General features: G+C 43.1%; 1 protein-coding gene across 2 annotated transcripts; it reads right to left on the bottom strand.

Annotated features, from left to right (window-relative positions):
- Positions 1-278: 278 nt before the first annotated feature.
- LOC103680215 lies at positions 279-13,910 on the bottom strand. 2 transcript variants are annotated; one of them, XM_040628514.1, is made up of 4 exons: positions 13,257-13,839; positions 6,688-6,738; positions 1,234-1,304; positions 279-1,049 (listed from the first exon to the last, which is right to left on the bottom strand). In XM_040628514.1, the coding sequence occupies exons 1-4, from the start codon at positions 13,822-13,824 to the stop codon at positions 852-854; spliced, it is 888 nt and encodes a 295-aa protein (XP_040484448.1). In that variant the 5' UTR covers positions 13,825-13,839; the 3' UTR covers positions 279-851. The 2 variants fall into 2 exon arrangements, with proteins under 2 accessions (XP_040484448.1, XP_040484439.1); XM_040628505.1 differs by lacking the exon at positions 6,688-6,738 and having other exon boundaries at positions 13,257-13,910.
- Between the last annotated feature and the right edge of the window lie 6,663 nt (positions 13,911-20,573).

Genomic DNA, 20,573 nt, shown 5'->3' with positions numbered 1-20,573 from the left:
CTCAGGGGCGCCTGGATGGCTGTCGGTTAAGTGTCTGACTGTTTGTGTCAGCTCAGGTCATAATCTCATGGGCTGTGGGATCAGCCCGTGTCAGGCTCCATGCTCAGTGGGGAGTCAGGTTGAGATTCTCTCCGTCTGCCCCTCCCCCGACCTGCACACCTACACACACTCTCTCTCTCTCAAATAAATCATAAATCTTAAAAAAAAAAAAAAAAAAGGTAGTTCACTCTTCCAGCAGTGAGGGGAAAAAAGTAACAACGGGAGCTAGGAGACCCAGGTGACATCTGAGGAAAAGACACCTTTATGTAATGTGTCCCCAGAGGTGGCACCCTCTGTCAGTCATCAGCCAGGAGAGGGCACAAAAAGGCTTTCTGTGAGGCACCAGCCCACCGGGGGGGGGGGGGTGTCTTCCATAAATCAGCTGCCAGCCTGAAGGGGGTCCTCTGCGGTGTGCCTTTTTGAAAATGGCACAGAGGTGCCCACTGAGTGTCAGAATGACACAAGAGAGCTGCTCCCCAGGGCTGACGCGGCCCTGTACGGCTAGCTTTGCTGCCACATGTCTCCCAGCCGGACCCCGCCTCGGTTCGCCGCCCCGTGCCTCCTTCGGCTACACGCCACCCATCTAGAGTCACACTGCTCGGTCCGAATCTCAGCTGCGCGAGCCCGAGTGCGGGATCGCAACCTGCTCTGCGCCCCATCTCCCCATCGCTCAGATGCGGTCTGGAGTTACGTGTGGACTGAACAGCACCGATGAACACCGAGCGCTTCGCGGGGAGCCTGGCACAACGTCAGCGAGTGCTCCACTACTCTCGGCTACCCTTCTCGTGCTTAACCTTCCTCTGAAATAAGTTTTACAAAGTAAAACGAGTTCTGAAGCCAGGCTTGCAGAGCGATGCTGGCCTTCTTACCACTGGAGTCTGAGTCAGAGTCAGAGTCACTGTCGCTGTCATCAGAATACTTCTTGTGTTTTCTTTTAGAGGACTTTTTCTTTCTCTTTTTCTTGGACCTTTCTTTCGAACGACTAGACTTCTTCTTCTTCTTCTTTTCTTCTACATAAAGTACAAACATAAAATTAACTTCTAAGTATTACGATGATCAATTTTATTGTATTTGAAATACTGAAAAAGAACGATGACAGGTAACTTGAGTAAAAGCAAAGGCTACTGCTCGACTATTTGTAAACATTTTTTTCCACTTCTCAATACAGCAGCTCTGGAGTATTTAAAAAAATACCTTCTGAAGTAGAAGCTGAACTGGTGCTCTTCTTTGGCTCATCATCCTCCACTGGTGTGTGTTCATCAGAGCTGAATTTAAAGAAGATGGTTGTAAGAATCAGAAAAGTGACAAAATATGAATCATGGAGTATAAAAATACGGAATCAAAAAATTTCAGTAATGACACCGATTGTCCAAGAGCCATTAAAAGCAAATACTGGAATAACTTTGTAAGGGTATAGTTCAAGGGTCTACTACCTTCAAAGTAATATAATAATCACTTATGCTTGCATCATGCTTTAGAGTTTACAAAACACTATTCAAACTGAAAGCAACATGTAAGATTTATATTTTAAGACTTATTTTTTTATTATTTGAGAGAGAGAGGGAGAGAGAAGGGGGGAGGGGCAGAGGGAGAGAATCCCAAGCGGACTCCCTGCCTAACGCAGAGCCCAGTGCAGGGCTTGATCCCACAACCCCGACATGATGACCTGAGTTGAAATCAAGAGTCGGACACTTAACCAACTGAGCTACCCAGGTGCCCTGTAAGATTTATTTTCAATGCTGCCTACAAGATACTTCAGACCTAATGGCATGCACACTGAAAGCGAAGGGATGGAGAAACCTTTATTGTGGAAATGGAATTCAAAGAAAGCTGGGGTAACAATACTTATATCAGACAAAATAGACTTTAATTTTTTTTTAATTTTTACTAATCTACATGCCCAACGTGGGGCTTGAACTCATCACCCCGAGATCAAGAGTCGCACACCCTACTGACTGAGCCAGCCACGGGCCCCAGACAAAATAGACTTTAAAACAACAACTAACAGGGGTGCCTGGCTGGCTCAGTTGGTAGGGTGTGTGACTCTTGATCCTGGGGTCATGAGTTCAAGCCCCACACTGAGCACATAGATTACTTAAAAAAAAAAAGACTAACAAGACACAAAGGACAGTACAATAATGATAAAGGTAATAATCCAATAAGAGGATATAGTAACTGTAAATATTTATGCGCTCAACACGGAAGCACCTAATACTAAATACTAGACTACCTAAAGCAACTACTAACAGACACAAAGGACAAAAATGGCAGTAATACAGTAATAGTAGGGGACTTTAACACCCCACTGACATCAATGGCTAGATCATCCAGACAGAAAATCAATAAGGAAACAGTGGAGGACAGGTGGACCAGGTGGACCCAACAGATATATTCAGAACATTCTATGCAAAAACAGTACAGAAGGACAGGTGGACCAGGTGGACCCAACAGATATATTCAGAACATTCTATGCAAAAACAGTACAGAACATTCTCCAGGATAAATCATATGCTAGGCCACAACACAAGCCTTAATAAATTCAAAAAGACTGAAATCACATCATGCACCTTTTCTAACCACAACAGTATAAAATTAAAAATCAAGAAAAAATCTGGGAAGAACACAAATACATGGAGGCTAAAAAACATGCTACTAAACAATGAGTGGGTCAACCAGGAAATCGAAGAGGAAATAAAAAATACACGGACACAAATGAACATGAACACACAATGGTCCAAAACCTTTGGGATGCAGCAAAGGCTGTTCTAAGAAGGAAGATTATTGCAGCAATACAGGCCTACCTCAAGAAGTAAGAAAAATCTCAAATAAACAACTTAACCTTACATCTAAAGGAGTTAGAAAAAGAATAATGAAGCCTAAAGCCAGCAGAAGGAAGAAAATAATAAAGATAAGAGCAGAAATAAATGATATAGATACTAAAAAAAAAAAAAGGAACATATCAATGAAACCAGAAGCTGGTTCTTAGAAAAGTCAACAAAATTGATAACCCTTTAGCCAGGTTCATCAAAAAGAGAGAGAGAGAAAGAGGAAGGACTCAAAATTAGAAATGAAGGAGAAGAAAGAACAACCGATATCACAGAAATACAAAGGATTATTAAAATATTATGAAAAATTATATGCCAACAAATTGGACAACCTAGAAGAAACAGATAAATTCCTAGAAACATATAACCTTCCCAAACTGAATCAGGAATAGAAAATCTGAACTAGTATTGAAATTGAATCAGTAATCAAAAACTCCCAATAAACAAAAGTCCAGATGGCTTCAGAGGTAAATTCTACCAAATATTTAAAGAAGAGTCAATTCCAAAAAACAGAAAAGGAAAGAAAGCTTCCGAATTCATTCTATGAGGCCAGTATTACCCTGATACCAAAATCAGAGACAGTACAAAAGAGAACTACATGCCAGTATTTTTGATGAATGTAGATGCAAAAATCCTCAACAAAATATCAGCAAACCAAATCCAACAAAACATTAAAAAAGTCATTTACCGGTGGTTCAGTCAGTTAAGTTTTCAACTCCTAATTCCAGCTTAGGTCATGATCTTGGGATTGTGGGATCGAGTACCAGAGAGATTCTCTCTCCCTCGCCCCTTCCCCTGTGCAGGCTGTCTGTCTGTCTCTCCCCTCACCACCCTTAAATAAATAAATAAATAAATAAATAAATAAATAATCTTTTTTTTTTTTTTAAAGTCATTTACCACGATTAAGTGGGATTTATTTCAGGGATGCAAAGCTGGTTCAAAATTTGCAAATCAGAGGTGCCTGGGTGGCTCAGTCAGTTAGTATCTGACTCTTGATTTCATATCAGGTCATGATCTCAGGGTCTTAGGATCAGGTCCCAAGTTGGGCTCCCCACTCAGGAGGGAGTCTGATTGTCTCCCTCTTCCTCTGCCCCTCCCTCTGCTCATGCACACTCTCTCTAAAATAAATAAATAAATATTTTTAAAAATTGCAAATCATGGGGTGCCTGGGTGGCTCAGTCGTTAAGCATCTGCCTTCGGCTCAGGGCGTGATCCCGGCGTTCTGGGATCGAGCCCCACGTCAGGCCCCTCTGCTGGGAGCCTGCTTCTTCCTCTCCCACTTCCCCTGCTTGAGTTCCCTCTCTTGCTGGCTGTCTCTCTGTCAAATAAATAAAATCTTAAAAAAAAAGAAACATTAAAAAAATTGCAAATCAATGTGATGCATCACATTTAACAAGAGAGAGGAATAAAACCATATGATCATTTCCATAGATGCAAAAAAAAGTATTGGACAAAATACAACATCCATTCATGATAAAAACCCTCAACAAAGTAGGTTCAAAGGGAACATACCTCAACATAATAAAGGCCATATATGAAAAACCCACAGCTAACATCATCCTCAATGGGGAAAAACTGAGAACATTTCCTCTAAGATCAGGAACGAGACAAAGATGTCCACTCTCACCACTTTTATTCAACATACTACTGGAAGTCCTAGTGACAGCAATCAGACAAGAACAAGAAATAAAAGGCATCTAAATTGGTAAGGAAGAAGTAAAATTTTCACTATTTGCAGATGACGTAATACCATATATAGAAAACCCTAAAGACTCCACCTCAAAACCGCTAGAACCGATAAAAGAATTCAATAAGGTTGCAGGATACAAAATCAATATATAGGAATCCGGCGCATTTACACAGTAATAATGAAGTGGCAGAAAGAGAAATTAAGAAAACAATTCCATTTACAATTGCACTAAAAATAATAAAATACCTAGGAATAAACTTAACCAAGGAGGTGAAAGACCTATACTCTGAAAACTATAAAACATTAAGAAATTGAATATGACACAAACAAATGGAAAGAGAGTCCATTCTCATGGATTGGAAGAACAAATATTATTAAAATGAGCATATTACCCAAAGCAATCTACAGATTTAATGCAATCCCTATCAAAACATCAACAGCATTTTTCACAGAACTAGGACAGATAATCCTAAAATTTGTAGGGAACCACAAAAAAAATCCCAAACAGCCAAAGCAATCTTGGAAAAGAACAAAGCTGGAGGTATCACAATCCCAGATTTCAAGATACACTACAAAGCTATAGTAATCAAAAACACTATGGTACTGGCACAAAAACAGACACATGGATCAACAGAACGAGGAGTCCAGACATAAACCCACTTTTATTAATCTATTAATTAATTAATCTAGTCAATTAATCTATGACAAAGTAGGCAAGAATATATAATGGAGAAACGACAGTCACTTCAACAAATGGTGTTGGGAAAACTGGTCAGCCACGTGCAAAACAATGGAACTGGACCACTTTCTTACACCATACACAAAAATAAACTCAAAATAGATTAAGGACTTAAATGTGAGACCTGACGCCATAAAAATCCTAGATAACACAGGCAGTAACCTCTTTGACACTGGCAAATGATCTATCTGAAAAGGGGTTAATATCCAAAATATATAAAGAACTCACAGAACCTGGGGCGCCTGGTTGGCTCAGTCAGTGGAGCATGCGACTCTTCATCTAGGGGTTGTAAATTCGAGCTCCACATTGGGTGTAGAGATTACTTAAAAATAAAATCTTAAAAAAAAAAGAAACATGCAACTCAACACCAAAAAAACACATAATCCAATCAAAAAATGGGCAGAGGACCCGAACAGACATTTTTCCAGACGACATCCAGATGGCTAACAGACACATGAAAAAATGTCAACATCACTAATCATCAGGGAAGCGTGAATTAAAACCACAATGAGGTATCACTTTACACCTGTCAGATAGCTAGAATAAAAACACAAGAAATAATAACTTTTGGTGAGGATGTGGAGAAAAAAGAACCCTCTTGCACTGTTGGTGGAAATGCAAATTGGTGCAGCCACTATGGAAAACAGTATGGAGGTTCATTAAAAAATTAAAAATAGAGGGGTGCCTGGGTGGCTCAGTAGGTTAACTGTCTGACTCTTGGTCTCAGCTCAAGTCTTGATCTCAGGGTCATGAGTTCAAGCCACTGGGCTCCAGTGGAGTCTACTTAAAAAAAAAATAAAAATAGAATTACAGCATGATTCAGTAATTCCACCACTTTTACCCAGAGAAAACAAAAACACTAACTAGAAAACGTATGTGCACCCCTATGTTTATTGCAGCGTTATTTCCAATAGCCAAGATACGGAAGCAGCCCCAGTGTCCACTGACAGATGGATGGATAAAGAAGATGTGGTACACGCAAACACACACGAATATTACTCAACCATAAAAGAGAATGAAAGCTTTCCATCTGCAACATGGATAGACCTAGAAGGTATAATGCTAAGTGAAATAAGTCATAGAAAGACAAAAACGGTACGATTTCACTCATATGTGGAAGTTAAGAAATTAAACAAAGTGAACAAAGAAAAAAAGAGACAGACAAAAAACCAGACCTTAAATACAGAGAATACAGCCAGCTCCTGGCTGGCTCAGTCAGTAGAGCATGCAACTCTTGATCTCGGGGCTGTAAGTCTGGGCCCCATGTTGGGTGTAGAAATTACTTAAAAATAAAATCTTAAAAAAAAAATACAGAGAACAAACTGGTAGTTGGGAGAGGGAAGGTGGGTAGGGGAGTAGATGAAATAGATAAAGGGGATTAAAAGTACACTCACTGAGATGAGCGGTGAGTAAAATTGCTGAGCCATTATATGGTACACCTGAAACTAACATAATACCTGTATTAATTATACTTGAATAAAAAAATACATAGAGGAATCTTTTTTTTTAAAGATTTTATTTATTTATTCGACAGAGATAGAGACAGCCAGCGAGAGAGGGAACACAAGCAGGGGGAGTGGGAGAGGAAGAAGCAGGCTCATAGCGGAGGAGCCTGATGCGGGGCTCGATCCCATAACGCCGGGATCACGCCCTGAGCCGAAGGCAGGTGCTTAACCGCTGTGCCACCCAGGCGCCCCTACATAGAGGAATCTTAAATGCATATTGCTAAGTAAAAGAAGCCAATCTGAAAAGGTTACATACTATATGGTTCCAACTATATGGCATTCTGCTGAAGGCAAAACTATGAAGACAGTAAAAAGACGAGTGGTTGGAGGGGAGGGAGAGACGACAGGCAGAGCAGAGGATTTGCTCTGTATGACAGTATGATGGTGAGCACATGGCATTACACATCTGTTCCAAACCTACAGAATGTGTAACACCAAGAGTGAACCCTAATGTAAACTACGGACTTTGGGTGATTACGATGTGTGGGTGTAGGTTCACCGACTGTAAGGGAAGTACCACTCTGGTGAAGGATGCTGATAGCTAAGGAGGCTGTCCGTGTTCGGGACAGGGAGTACATGGGATTTCTTTGTAGTTTGTGCTCAATTCTGCTGTGGACCTAAACTGCTCAAGAAAAAAAAAGTGATTTATCTTTTCAGAACGAAACCACGGGGTAAATGTAGTAAACTATAAGGAAAGATGAAAATTACTAGAGACAAGAAGGCTGAGGGAAGACTTCACGATTATATTCTATGTGTGTAAAGGACACAGGGTAGAGAAGCAACCATTCTGTCCCCAGAGCAAGAAGCTGACACACTACAGGAGGAAGAGATTTCATTTTGTTGTAGAGAATTCTGAAAACAAGTATTATTACAATTCTACAATAAAGAAGGGAATTTCCATATCATATAACCTTTTCCTCTGGAGATCACATCTGGAATAATTTAGGTATTGCCTAGAATATTATTTTTAGGGTTCCTTCCAATTCGACTTCTATGATTTCAGGTTCTTAAAAGAATTTAAGAACAAGGTTTTTGGCTTGTTTTTAAAAGATTTTATTTTTAAGTATACTCTATGCCCAGCGTGAGGCTTGAACTCACAACCCTGAGATCAAGAGTTGCACGCTCCACCAGCTGAGCTGGTCAGGCGCCCCTTAGGAACAACTTTATGATAATGCTTTATCACCCTGTCACAAATTAGAAATTTTACCCATCAAAGCACATTGTCTCAACTCAACCTAAAGCAGATACAGAAATAGATGAGAGGTGGGGTGCCTGGCTGGCTCAGTCGGTAGAGCACACAACCCTTGATCTCAGGGTTGTGAGTTGGAGCCCATGTTAGGCATAAAAATCACGGGGCGGGGTGGGGGGAGAAATAGAGGAGAGGAAGAAAATGCTTATGAACAGTATCAAAGAGGAAAGAAATAAGGAAAAAGCAGCAGCATTAAGACTTCAGAGACTACTGACTTTAGGAAAATTAACTAAACCAAACCATACTGGTATATTCATTTTTAAAATCCCTTCGTAATGCTAAAATCTGATAAGCAACCTGTTATCGGGTTAGCTGAGAAAAGAAAGTCAAAATAATAGAAATGTTATCATTAACACTGAATCCTTCAATGAAGAAGAAATTAGCACCCCATGAATTATAATTTAAAGAGAACACTTAGCATCCTAAAATCCACTGGAACATGTTTTAATTCTTAGATATGTTCCATGTTTTTATTTTTTTATCTTTTTTTTTTTAAAGATTTTATTTATTTATGTGACAGAGAGACAGCCAGCGAGAGAGGGAACACAGCAGGCGAGTGAGAGAGGAAGAAGCAGGCTCCCAGTAGAGGAGCCTGATGTGGGACCCGATCCCAGAACGCCGGGATCATGCCCTGAGCCGAAGGCAGACGCTTTAACGACTGCGCTACCCAGGCGCCCCATGTTTTTATTTCTTAAACGATTTTTTTTCTGTTCTGTAAAGTAAAAGAATATCATAACAAAATAACACATACTGGGTGGCCTGAACAACAAAAATTTATTTTCTCACCATTCTGGAGGTTAGCAGACCAAACTCAAGGTGCCATCAGAACTGATTTCTGGTAGACCTCTCTTCCTGGCCTGTAGACTGGCCACTTCTCCCTGTGTCCTTACATGTCCTCTCCTCCGTGCACACATAAGAATGGGGGGGGGGGGATACCTGGTATCACCTCCTGTTCTAAGGATAACAGTCCTACTGAATTCAGGCTCCAGACTTACGACCTTATTTAACCTGAATTACCTCTTTAAAACCTTTACTTTTTTAAAAGATGTTATTTATTTGAGAGAGAGCGAGAGAGAGCACCTGCTGAGCTAAAACCTTTACTTTTTTAAAAGATGTTATTTGAGAGAGAGCAAGAGAGAGCACCTGCTGAGCACGAGCGGGAGGGAGGGACAGACAGAGAAGCAGACTCCCCGCTGAGCAGGGAGCCTGATGCGAGACTCCATCCCAGGATCCCAGGATCATGACCTGAGCTGAAGGCACATGCTTAACCAACTGAGCCACCCAGGCACCCCTAAAGGCTTTACTGCTATAGTCACTTTGAAAATTAGGGCTTCAACATTTGAATTTGGGTGGGGGGGGACACAATTCAGTCTATAACAAGGATTCTCTGGAGACAGTCTTCATACTTCAGGAGCTCCCAAATCTTCAATCCTCTCTCATTTTAATCTCCTAGAAGATACAGGCATGCAAATTGTTAACTCAGTGGATAAACTGAGGTGTGTGTATGTCTCTAATCCAATAGGTCCAGTAAAGTCCTATTTTCCCTTTACATTTTAAACTTTAAATTAATAAAAACTTGGCATAAATGTAAACTCAACACTTGGGATCTGATGTTCTGATAGTGCAAATGGTAAGGACTGCAGCCAGCCTGAGCAGCCAGGCTAGAAATGCAACCCGGAAGGCTGTGAAGTGCATCTCTCCTGTCTCACGCACGGACATAGCTCCTAATGGCTCATTTCTTCTGCAATATGTGACACAAACAGTTTTACATTTGGAAATAACTTCATTTGTTTATGCATATTTATGAAGGAGAGTCTATTTCGATTTGGTTAAAACTTTAGTTTTCAGAAACCTGAGAATTAGTAAAGACAATTTTTAAAAATGAAGCACTAGAAGTAGATGACAATAAAGAGAGCTCTGAAAAGTTCCAGGTCATAAAAGTTGTCTTCACTGAGATTCAGGGCTTGTTCCCGCTCTATGCTTTCCCTTTAGTTCATTTTTGGAAAAGGAGTACATTGTCTATAGTTCTTTGGAGGACACTAAAATAATTTTTTAAGTTTTACTATTATGTTTGTCATTTCTTCTGTTTGTTTTTTTTTTTGTTGTTGTTAGGCATAACCTGAAAAGAAAAAAAAAATGGGGGCACAAAATTCCCCAAAATTTAGTTGCTTATGTCCCTACTTTGGTTTTTCAAAAAATCTTTACAAAATAAATATATTTGGCTTCCCTGTTTGAATACATTTTTCTTTCTTTATTCAGGAGAAAAGGTATTAGAACTATGCAGGGTTGGACTCAGAGGGTCTCCCACTTCGAGGAGCAATCTAAAACATAAAATAACAGTTCTTGGAATATATAAGGAGTATAGGGGCCAATGATGCCTGCCAGGCTGTAAAGGCAAGCAGCTCTTGTGGTGTAAGGCCTAAAATTAAGGCCCATTATTATGTACTGCTTTGACATCTGGGAAAACCAGTAAGGCCTCCAGTGGCCTAACTGCAAATTCCTCTCCCCACTCTGCCTCTGTAGATAAGACCCCCTAGCCGAACAATTCTCTTCATCATAGGGAACAGGCCCAGTTCCAGATTATCCCTGAGTAGTGGGTCTCAGTACTCTGCCAGCGTATGGATCTCATCTGTCCAGTGTCAGGTGTCCTGTGTTCGCCCCCCCCCCCCAGAACCCTAGGAGGGAAATCCCTCCTTCACCAACAAGGTGAATAGGAGACCATTAAAACAGTCCCTGTTGCTGCCTGGTTTCATCTATACTAGTAAGAGAAATTAGTTATCTTCCACACACACAAATGCAAATTTCATCCAAGTCGTTCTTGCATCTTTTAGTCAGAATTCTAAAATAAGAAGCTATTTGGTTTTGGGCTTCTGGGTGGCTCAGTTAACTGTCTGACTTCGGCTCAGGTCATGATCTTGGGGTTCTGGGATCGAGCCCTGTGTCGGGCTTCCCTGCTCAGCAGAGAGTCTGCTTCTCCCTCTCCTTCTGTGCCCCCCCCTTGTGCGCGCGCTCTCTCTCTCAAATAAATAAACAACATCTTTAAAAAAAATCATAGCTTCATAGGTGCAACTTTATATAAAAAAAAAGAAGCTACTTGGTTTGATTGGCGCAGACTGGGGGCACCTTTCTGAAACATATAACTGCAAGAGGTGGGTCTCCAGTGTACTCAGGACTGTTTTTACTGTCTGTTCACAGGCATGAAACCCTAGTAGCTAACAGGAATGTATATTCTGTTCCAGGCACTAACTCATTACAACAACCCTAAAAATACCAGCACTATTTTTATCCCCCTTCTACAGGTGAATAAATGAAGCTAGAGAGGTTAAGTAACTTGCCCTATGTTTTGACTTTGTTCAATTAACATTTGTTAAATAGAGCACAGGGTGCTGGATGGTGAGCCAAAGTTCAACAATAGACCCCAAGAGAAATTAAAATAAGGCAGTTAATTACTCACAAGACCTGGAAGAAATACACAGAATGCCTGCGGAGGCCACACAAGGAGGTCAAGGCAAAGTGCACACAGAGACAGGACCTGGGTCATATGCCTTTATTAGGGTCTGTGGGCATGGTGTTTTGGAGTTCCCAGGTTAGGGCCAGATGTCAATTTAAACCAAAACAGTGGGGTTTTGGTAAGCCCCACAGGGATCTTATCTAAGGGACCTATAAAGCATACAGGCACTGGCAGGCAGGGGAGATGGGCTACTGGGGAAATCCTATCAGGGACTTAATGTTTGCTTGTGACTCTGTGGACTGCTATGTAGGGCACGTGCTTGCATGGGGCGGTGGCGGCTAGTGTTAAGTTTAAGGTCCCTGCAGGCCACTTGGCCAAAAAAAATGGAGGCTCAGGCAGCAGCACCATGGAGTAGCTTAGCTAAACTCTGGACACTCAAGGCCACACAGGTATTAAGTGGCAAAGGAGGGCTTCAAATTCCGGCAGTCTGAATCCAGAGACTATCCTCCTCACTACGCCTTATTACCTCTCACTGCTGGAAGAAAAAGAATCATCAAGACAGGGCCCAACTATTGTAATTTCAAGCTACCTCCCAATGCCTGCAATGTTTTTTTAAATTTTTAATTTTTTAACACATTCAAGGCCATTAGTATGGTACCTGACACACTCAATAAACATTAGATATGAACACTTACACAGCAATAATTATAACTCTTTTCCTTCTCCTTCTTAAACTACTTTCCCCCTCCAATACTCCCTTTCATTAGAGGAAAACTGATCTCACCCTGCCCTCATTTCTCAAGGTCAAGATTGAGACCCCTTTTAACAAGACCATTCTAGGGGCGCCTGGGTGGCACAGCAGTTAGGCGTCTGCCTTTGGCTCAGGGCGTGATCCTGGCATTATGGGATCGAGCCCCACATCAGGCTCCTCTGCTAGGAGCCTGCTTCTTCCTCCCCCACTCCCCCTGCTTGTGTTCCCTCTCTCGCTGGCTGTCTCTATCTCTGTCAAATAAATAAAATCTTAAAAACAAAAAAACAAAAAAACAAAAAACAAGACCATTCTAGGTAGCCTCATCTCCAGTAGAGCACATCACCTTTTCTACATTCATGCAATCATGTCTCGAAGGACGGTTCTTCTAACTTTCCAATTTAAACCCGTTTCCAGGCGCCTGGCTGGCTCAGTCGGTAGAGCATGCAGCTCTTGATCTTGGGGTTGTCGGCTGGAGCCCCACCATGGGCATAGAGAGTACTTAAAAATAAACCAACCATAATCTCAACCCTTCCCAACTCCCTACAAAGAATTTCCATTTACATATCCCCTAATCATTTCAAACCGATCTGCTCATTTTTCAACACGCCATGGTTGAGCTCTTTACTAAGTGCCAGACACTGTGAATTCTGTGATGAATAAAATCCTCCTTTCCACGAACTCAGTCCAGTAGAGAATAAAAACATGCTCACGAATGAGAACATAACGCGAATTAATGCTATACATAAATCTGCGACCCTTGGCCACGTCCGCTACAAGACCGGGGGTAGGAGGTGATGGGAGACCAGGGGCACTGGAGGAGGGCGCGCAAGGACGAGCGAGCATCAAGGGAGAAAAGGGGCGAATAAGCGGCTGCCGTGCGCAGACAAGAAAAAGATGAAAATAGGCGCAAGGAAGGGAGAAGGGAAAGAGGTGCCAACGGTAAGAAGTGGGATGTACTCTGAAGGGAGGCGGGCTCCTCAGAGCGAAGGGGCGTCCGTCTCACTCACCTCCCTCTCCTTGTCCCGGAGGCCAGGCCACAGCCGGTGGCTCCGGGAGGGGCGCAGGGAGGGGACGAGGAGGCAGGAACCAAGTGGGGGGGCCCCGCGGCGCAGACGGCCGCTCTGGAGAGCGAGACCGCGACCGGAATCGGCAGGGCTGGGGTGCGGAGCCTCGGTCGGGGCCACTCCCTTGACGGCGCAGGCCATTCCGCTGCCCGCGCCGCCAGCAAGAGTGCGAGCGAGGGCCGCGGCCCCGCGGGGAGCGGGCGGATTTGCCTGGCTCCGCGCTCTTCCACGAAGAACCGCGATGCTTCCCCCCGGAGCCCGAGGCCTCTGTCTCCGGACTGCAGCGCGGGACACTGGAGCCATTGCTGCCGCGAAAGTATGGAACACTCGCAGGAGCCTGGGAAAATCTCAGTTGCCTTGGCTCCCAGAAGCCACCTGCGCAACCTCCCGAAGCTGAGAAAAACGTGGAAAGCGTTCCGGGTACGTCGGCAAAACCCTTCCCCGGGGCTACGTGGCGTCCAGCCCGTGTGAAAGGGGTGGTGTATCCGTGTAAATAAGCCGCCGCTGCCATCGGCTCGGAGCGCCCATCCTTCCAGTTCCGCAGGAGGCTCGGCAGGTCTCATTTGGATAGGAAACCGTGTCTTTCTCGGCCTTATACTTGAAATAACCGAAGGGAAGGATGACGGACCACAGGATACACTGCACAGAATGGCCATATCATCAACACAGTCAATTCTGCTTGTGTTTCAGGTGCTTTCTGTGCCTCTGTGTGTGTAGCATATTATCTAACATTGGGCGCTTAGTGTGCCTCATAGGTGTATGTGTACATATGTATGTATGCATAATATATGCATAGATATATGTGTGTACATATACATATATAATATATAGGAATGGCTCAAGTCGAATCACAAATTTTTTTCTGAGTCTATCCTGAATTAAAAATCTAAATGGGGAACAGGACGAAAAAGCACAAAGTATTCAAAGTATTTCTCCGCAGCTGACAGCATGTTTATTTTAATGTTGTCATACTTGGCAAAAGAAAAATGTTGTCATACTTGCAGTAGACCCACTTACATTTGAATTTCTGATAAACAACGAACAATGTTTTAGTATAACTATGTCCTGTACAATAATAATGCAGTATTAAATGACTATTTTTTGTTGAAGATGAGAAGGCCACTATTGTACCTCCTCCACGACCTCTAAATTTTATTCCTTATAGCTTTTTACTTGCTGTTTGAGAAGGGGGAAGGGGAGGCAGCCCCTGATATCTGGAACCTAGCAGAGAGTTCAGGCCATGTTCTTCTGTTGGACATAAACTCACACAACATTAACCTAAGACAAAGTCAGTAGGAGACTGATGAAGTGAGACAAAACATGACCAATTTATAATTTGGTCTAATCATAGATTTTTTTAAAAAAGGTCACTGTGTCACTCAGAAAACACCAGACACTCCCCTCTTGGCCAAAATGGGTGACTGCTACTTTATCAATTATATAGCTTCATTCCTGCTCTCCCCTGCCCTCCCTATAGATAAGATTTATTGAGATGCCCAATCATACAATTGCCCCTGCTTTCTGACAGCATCTGATCTAGAGAGAACTCTCCTTTCCTTAGATCATCCCCTAAATTGCCCAAATACTACAATAGGTTCTTTCTAACATAGTCTTACTGAAACACCCCACAGTTCCCTATGGTGTGCGTTCTCCCTCCCTGCAAAGATTAATAAACCCAACTTGTCAACTATGGTCATGTTCCTGGTGATCTTTGGCTGAAGGGCATTGACATGTTCCACTGCCTAGAATGTTCTTCCCCAGATATTTGCATAGCTCTTTCCCTTATTCTGTTCTTCGCTCATACATCATCTTTTCAGAGAGGTGTTCCCCGACCACACTATTTACAGTGGCACCTGATCGTTCTCTATCCCTTTACGCTGTTTATTTTTCTTCACAGCATTCATTACTATCTGATATTATACAGTTAAATTATATACGCACATATGTTTATTGTATGTCTCTCCCATTAGAATCTAAGTTTCATGAAGACTGGGACTTTGTCTTTTTGACTGTATCCACACTGCCTACAACATTGCCTGACACAGAGTCGGTATTAAATGATATGTATTTAATGACCATATGAATGAATGGGTGTTTATTGTGTCAGGTTTATAACAGTTTCATTCTGTCACATATTCATTGTTTGGCCTTAGTCTTCCATTTAAATAGATTGGCTCACTGCAAAATGTCCATTCTTAATTTTTTATTTTGACTCATTTCTTATTTGATTTGATTTCACATTGCCAAGTAATTTTTCACAAAGAACTCATAGGTGGCATATTCCCTCAATTTTTTTCATATTTGAAATAAGCTACCTGGTTGTTGTTGTTGTTTGGTAGATTCTATTATTGTTAGCAGTTGTCCACTCCCTCTTTCTCATTAGGAGGGTTATCTATTCCTATCTAATTGACTTTGGAAGGTTTTAAGAAGACAAAGAGAAGCAACAGTATCAAGTCAAGTAAGGAGAAAATTGTTAGAATTAAGTAGAAAAGGGGATAGAGATGAACAAGCAAATGTATATTCAGCACTTATGAGGTACCAGACACTCGTTCATCCAACCTTAAGTAGCCATATTTATCCACCATTTAGTGGATCAAGTCAGGCTTCACAAGTTAGTGCTTGAGTTGCATCTTTCTGGAAGACCAAGCACTTGCCAAACAACAGGAGAAGTAAACAGTGGATATGAAAGGAATGGTTATTCCAGGCTCAGGGTTCCAGGCACAGACATGGAAGCAGTCAAGCGTGTCATAGTTTGGAAACTGAAGGTCAAAACAACTGTATGGAAAGGTATTATTATCTCTATTATAAAGGGACTGAATAAACGTCATTTTAAAAATCTTTTATCATCGTCCATTGAATATATATTAAGCACCCCCAAGATTCTTGGCATATTAACACAGGAGAGGACAGTTGCTTCCCTCAAGAAATTCATAATCAAATTCAAACAAGGCAAGCAAACACTGACAATGTGGTCATAAAACCTAACTGATTCCATTATCAGCCAATCAAAAACCTTACTAGAATGTGAGACAATTGATACCTTTAAAATCTACTGGGTTATTTGAAGTAGGCTTCAGCCTGCTGATAAAAAGAAAATGAAAGGTGAAACAGAAAATTAATGAAACTTTCCAATGATCTTGTCCAAAAGGCAATCGTTAAGGCCACTCAAATTTCTTGGTCTGCTCTGCTTTCCTACGAGAAAATTCCTTTCCTAAGCATTGAATCCCCTTTGGTTATAGGTAGCTTTAAAATTTTAATTTAGATCTGCTGGGCTGGGTGATGAGGGACATGGCCAGAAGGGAAGAGGTTTCCTGTGCTTTGAACCAACAGGTTTTCATCATACCTTAGTTGGGGCTCCACATTTTTAAAGCCCTTTCAGGAAAGGGGAAAAGGCAATGCAATTCTCTTGGCAACCCTGGTGCTGGTAATGCTGGTGCAAAAGAAATGATACCATGCCTTCCAGTTTACTGGGAGGTAACCAACAAACATTTGCTATCAAGAGTGTAGCTACTGCCACTGTGATCCGTATTTCAAAGATATGTCTCATTTTAGTTTTAGTGAACTAACCTACTGAAAGGCAAATAGATCCTAAATTTTCAAGAAATACTTTGTCCTGGTTCCTAAACACTTTTTTTTTCTTCTAAATTTTGGGCGAGGATGACTCAGGAAAGTGGTCATTAATGGTCATTAATCTGCTAACAAATTTTGTTAAATATGCTAACTCATTTTGTTAAGTGCTCAGTTCCAGGGAAATACTAACCATCTGCTTTAGTTTCTTTTACAACCGTGTACTCCTGTTTCCTGTGAAATGTCTTTATATTAAACAACGAAACTCATAATTTTAAGTCCTAATTAAAAAAAAAAACCCAATAGTGCAGTAATTCTCACATTGTTTTCTCACAATACAAAATCTAGAAGAGCATAAGGAATTTCATTTCTTTTTTCCACATGAAAATACAACTGTATTACGCCACTTTGGTATTTTTCTCTGTGGCTTTACCTCATTGAGGAGAATGTAGAATAGATTGGGGGTGGATCGATGGTGACATTCTTGTGTGATTTCATGTTGAAGAAAATTAGATATAGTTAGATTTGTTTTCATTCTGGAATATCCTCATGGACATTTTCAGCAAGGCTTTTATAGGAAGGAAGTACAAAGATTCTGACTGAAAGGTAAACAGGTGCAAATTCAAGTTTTGGGGAATGGATGCAATATTATCCTATACATACTCTTATTTTTTTTCAAAGATTTTATTTATTTATTTGATGGAGAGAGAGACAGACAGCTAAAGAGGGAACACAAGCAGGGGGAGTGGGAGAGGAAGAAGCAGGCTCCCAGCGGAGGAGCCTGATGTGGGGCTCGATCCCAGAACGCTGGGATCACGCCCTGAGCCGAAGGCAGACGCTTAATGACTGAGCCACCCAGGCGCCCACCTATACATACTTAAAAAAAAAGAAAATGAAGGTAGTGAATGGCCTTAACTGTTGAAGAAAAAAGCTAATGTTTTGGCTCATTAGTTGGATACAATCAATAACCAGCCTAAAGGGAGAGCGTTTGCTCTCCAAACACCCATTCTATTGCTTCGTTCATCACGGTACTCAGGAGAGTATTACCAGAGAGTTTTAAAAAAATTACGACTCATTTATTTATTCATTCATTAAACAATTATTGAACACCGACTATGTGTCAGACACTAAAATCCCCTGAGGAGGAAATGCTATGTGAATAAAAATAATAAATTAACAACGCAAGTATTAATTTAGGGGCGCCTGGGCGGCTCAGTGGTTGGGCGCGCGCCTTCGGCTGGGCTCAGGTCGAGATCCTCGGATCCTGGGATTCAGCTCCTCCGCGTGGTCCCTGCTCAGCGGGGGGTCTGCTTTTCCCGCTTTCTGCCCCTCCCCCCACTCGTGCGGGCGCGCGGGCTCTCTCAAATAAATGAGTAAAATCTTTAAAAAAAAAACCAATGCAAGTGTTAATTTATTCCTCTTTCAACATACAGCTCAAATGGGAACATTTAGTTTGCTATTTCCTTCTCTGTGTTCTATACCTTGTACAAATACTTCTGTCCGCGTTTGTGTAACCATCTACTGAGCTCTTTGGAAAGGGAGAGACCTTGGCTTACTCATTTTTGTATTCCACGGCACCTAACGTAAGTTTTGGTATAGCTCAAACAGGTGGTCAGTAAACGGTAGACGAAGCGAAGGAATTAAGATAGTACTGCATCATTTAGTATTCAACTTAGAAGACTGTCTAGTGTCCAAACCCTAGATTTATTTCTTAAAAATAGTTACTGTAATGTCGTGGTTAACTTGTCATCCTAGAACTTGAGTCATCCTTAGTCGATCAATTCGACTTGATTATATTTATTCAGATTATATTTCAAGGTGGGTTATCGTCTAAGAAACGGGCTAATCGAGCAGGTTCAAACTTGCAAAAGAAATGAAACTCGTACGGTCTCGAAAAGTTTTCACGCCCTAGAAGCTTGCGCCTAATTTAGGATCCCAACCGCTCGTGATTGACTGCATTACCCCATCTTTCCCTTCCCTTTTTCCCACCCTTTCGCCCTCCGGAAAGGGCCGAACGCTCCCAGAGCTTCCCAGTCTCACTCCGCCCCCTGCGGAAGGAGCCGAAGGGAGAGCCGGGCGCCGAAGCGGGGCCGCCTAGAGCTCGGGCCCTTCCGGAAAGACCCGAACTGCGCTCGGAGAAGGAGGGCGCCTTCGACTTCGGCGCTGCGCCCCCGCGCTGTGCCCTCTGTCGGTGGCGTGGGGCAGCTGTAGCAGCGGTGGCGGCAGCCGCGTCGACGTCGACCAAGACTGGAGCGACGTTTAAAGAAGGAGCCGAATCGCCGCGGAGTCCGGCTTCTGGTTGTTGGAGGGCTCCCACCCGTCCGCGCGGCCCGACGAGGAGAAGCGGCGGCGCCGGGAAGCAGGTGAGGACCCGGCCCGGTGCCGGGAGGGGCGAGGGAGCGCGCCCGCTGCCTCCGTCGCTGGGCCGCGCCTGCGTTTGCATTCTCCTCACTTGAACCAGGAAGCGGCGGAGTCGGAGGCTCCGCTCCTCCGGCCCTTTCTTTGTGTGGGCCCGGGAGCGAAGGAGGGGACGAGCCCGGAGGGCCGCGGCGCGGTCCCCTCCGCCGTCAGGGACCGAGGGGCTGCCGGTGCCCTGGGTAGGCCCGGCGCGCGGGGAGCCCACCATGGGGACCCACTTGGCTTTTTCCTCGCCCTCCGCCTGCCTTTTTTGTGCCTCCTTTTCTCCTCCTAGCCCCTACTTTGATTTAGAGCTTTTCTGCCCGGCCCATCCTCCCCTTCCGTCCCCTTCCCTGGGCATAACAATGCCGCCTGCTTGGCCTCATCCCCTCCCAACACCCCACCCTCCGGTTCGCCACCTTCTACTTTCGCCGGCGGACCCCCGCCCTCGCGGTGCCGTTCGTACCTCCATCTGGATTTGTAGGAAGCTGCCTTTTCGCGTGAATTGGGGTGAAAAAAAACCTCGGTTGCAGCCGGCTGGGTGCAAATGGGGAAGAGGGGGTGGAGTAAGGAAGATGGGGTTCAGCTGCCGCAGGGAGCCGCGTGTCGGTTGGCTTTACTCGCTCGCGGATGGCGTTTCTCTGTTTTCCACCTTCACCTGCCCTCAGTCAAGGGTTTGTCTCACAGTGATGCGGAATGGCTTTTCCGTAGGCAGGTCGCAGATCTCGGCGTGGGTTCAGAGCGATTCTTGCCGTTCCTGGGCCCACCCTGACGGGGAAGAGCGGGACGAAATCTAAACAAAATGAAACCAATTCCCAGTGTCACCTGGACACGTAACGTTTGATGCATTACCCCCTTCCAAGAACCCATTTGCAAACGACAAAAATTGTATTCGGAAAACCTATCTACCTACTTAAAAGCGGCTTCTGTCGAAATCCCCGTATTTCGGAAGCCCTGGTTGCTGGCTCGCTGTCCAAAGGTCACCCTTTCTGATGAGTGCCTTAATGGTAACCTGGAATTCCTTGGTACTGTTAAACGAGCAACGCCTTGTAACACACGATCTTTCAAATCCTCATTTCTAGACTTTTTGCCTACTTTCTGTTTTTAAGCTGCAGTTTTGAAAATTTCGAAGATGCTTGAGACGCCCCGCCTTCCACGTGTATATAACTTAAGCACTGTGACGACAGTGCTACTATTTTGGTAACTTTAAAGGGAAAGAATATTAGCAATAAAAGTGTTTCTCTACATAAAGTACTTATCAGCCAATTGTTTAGATATATAAAATCTATAAAAGTT

The sequence above is a fragment of the Ursus maritimus genome, assembly GCF_017311325.1.
Source record: "Ursus maritimus isolate PB19 chromosome X unlocalized genomic scaffold, ASM1731132v1 scaffold_X1, whole genome shotgun sequence".
NCBI lineage: Eukaryota > Metazoa > Chordata > Mammalia > Carnivora > Ursidae > Ursus > Ursus maritimus.
This window is presented reverse-complemented; position numbering and strand designations above follow the sequence as displayed.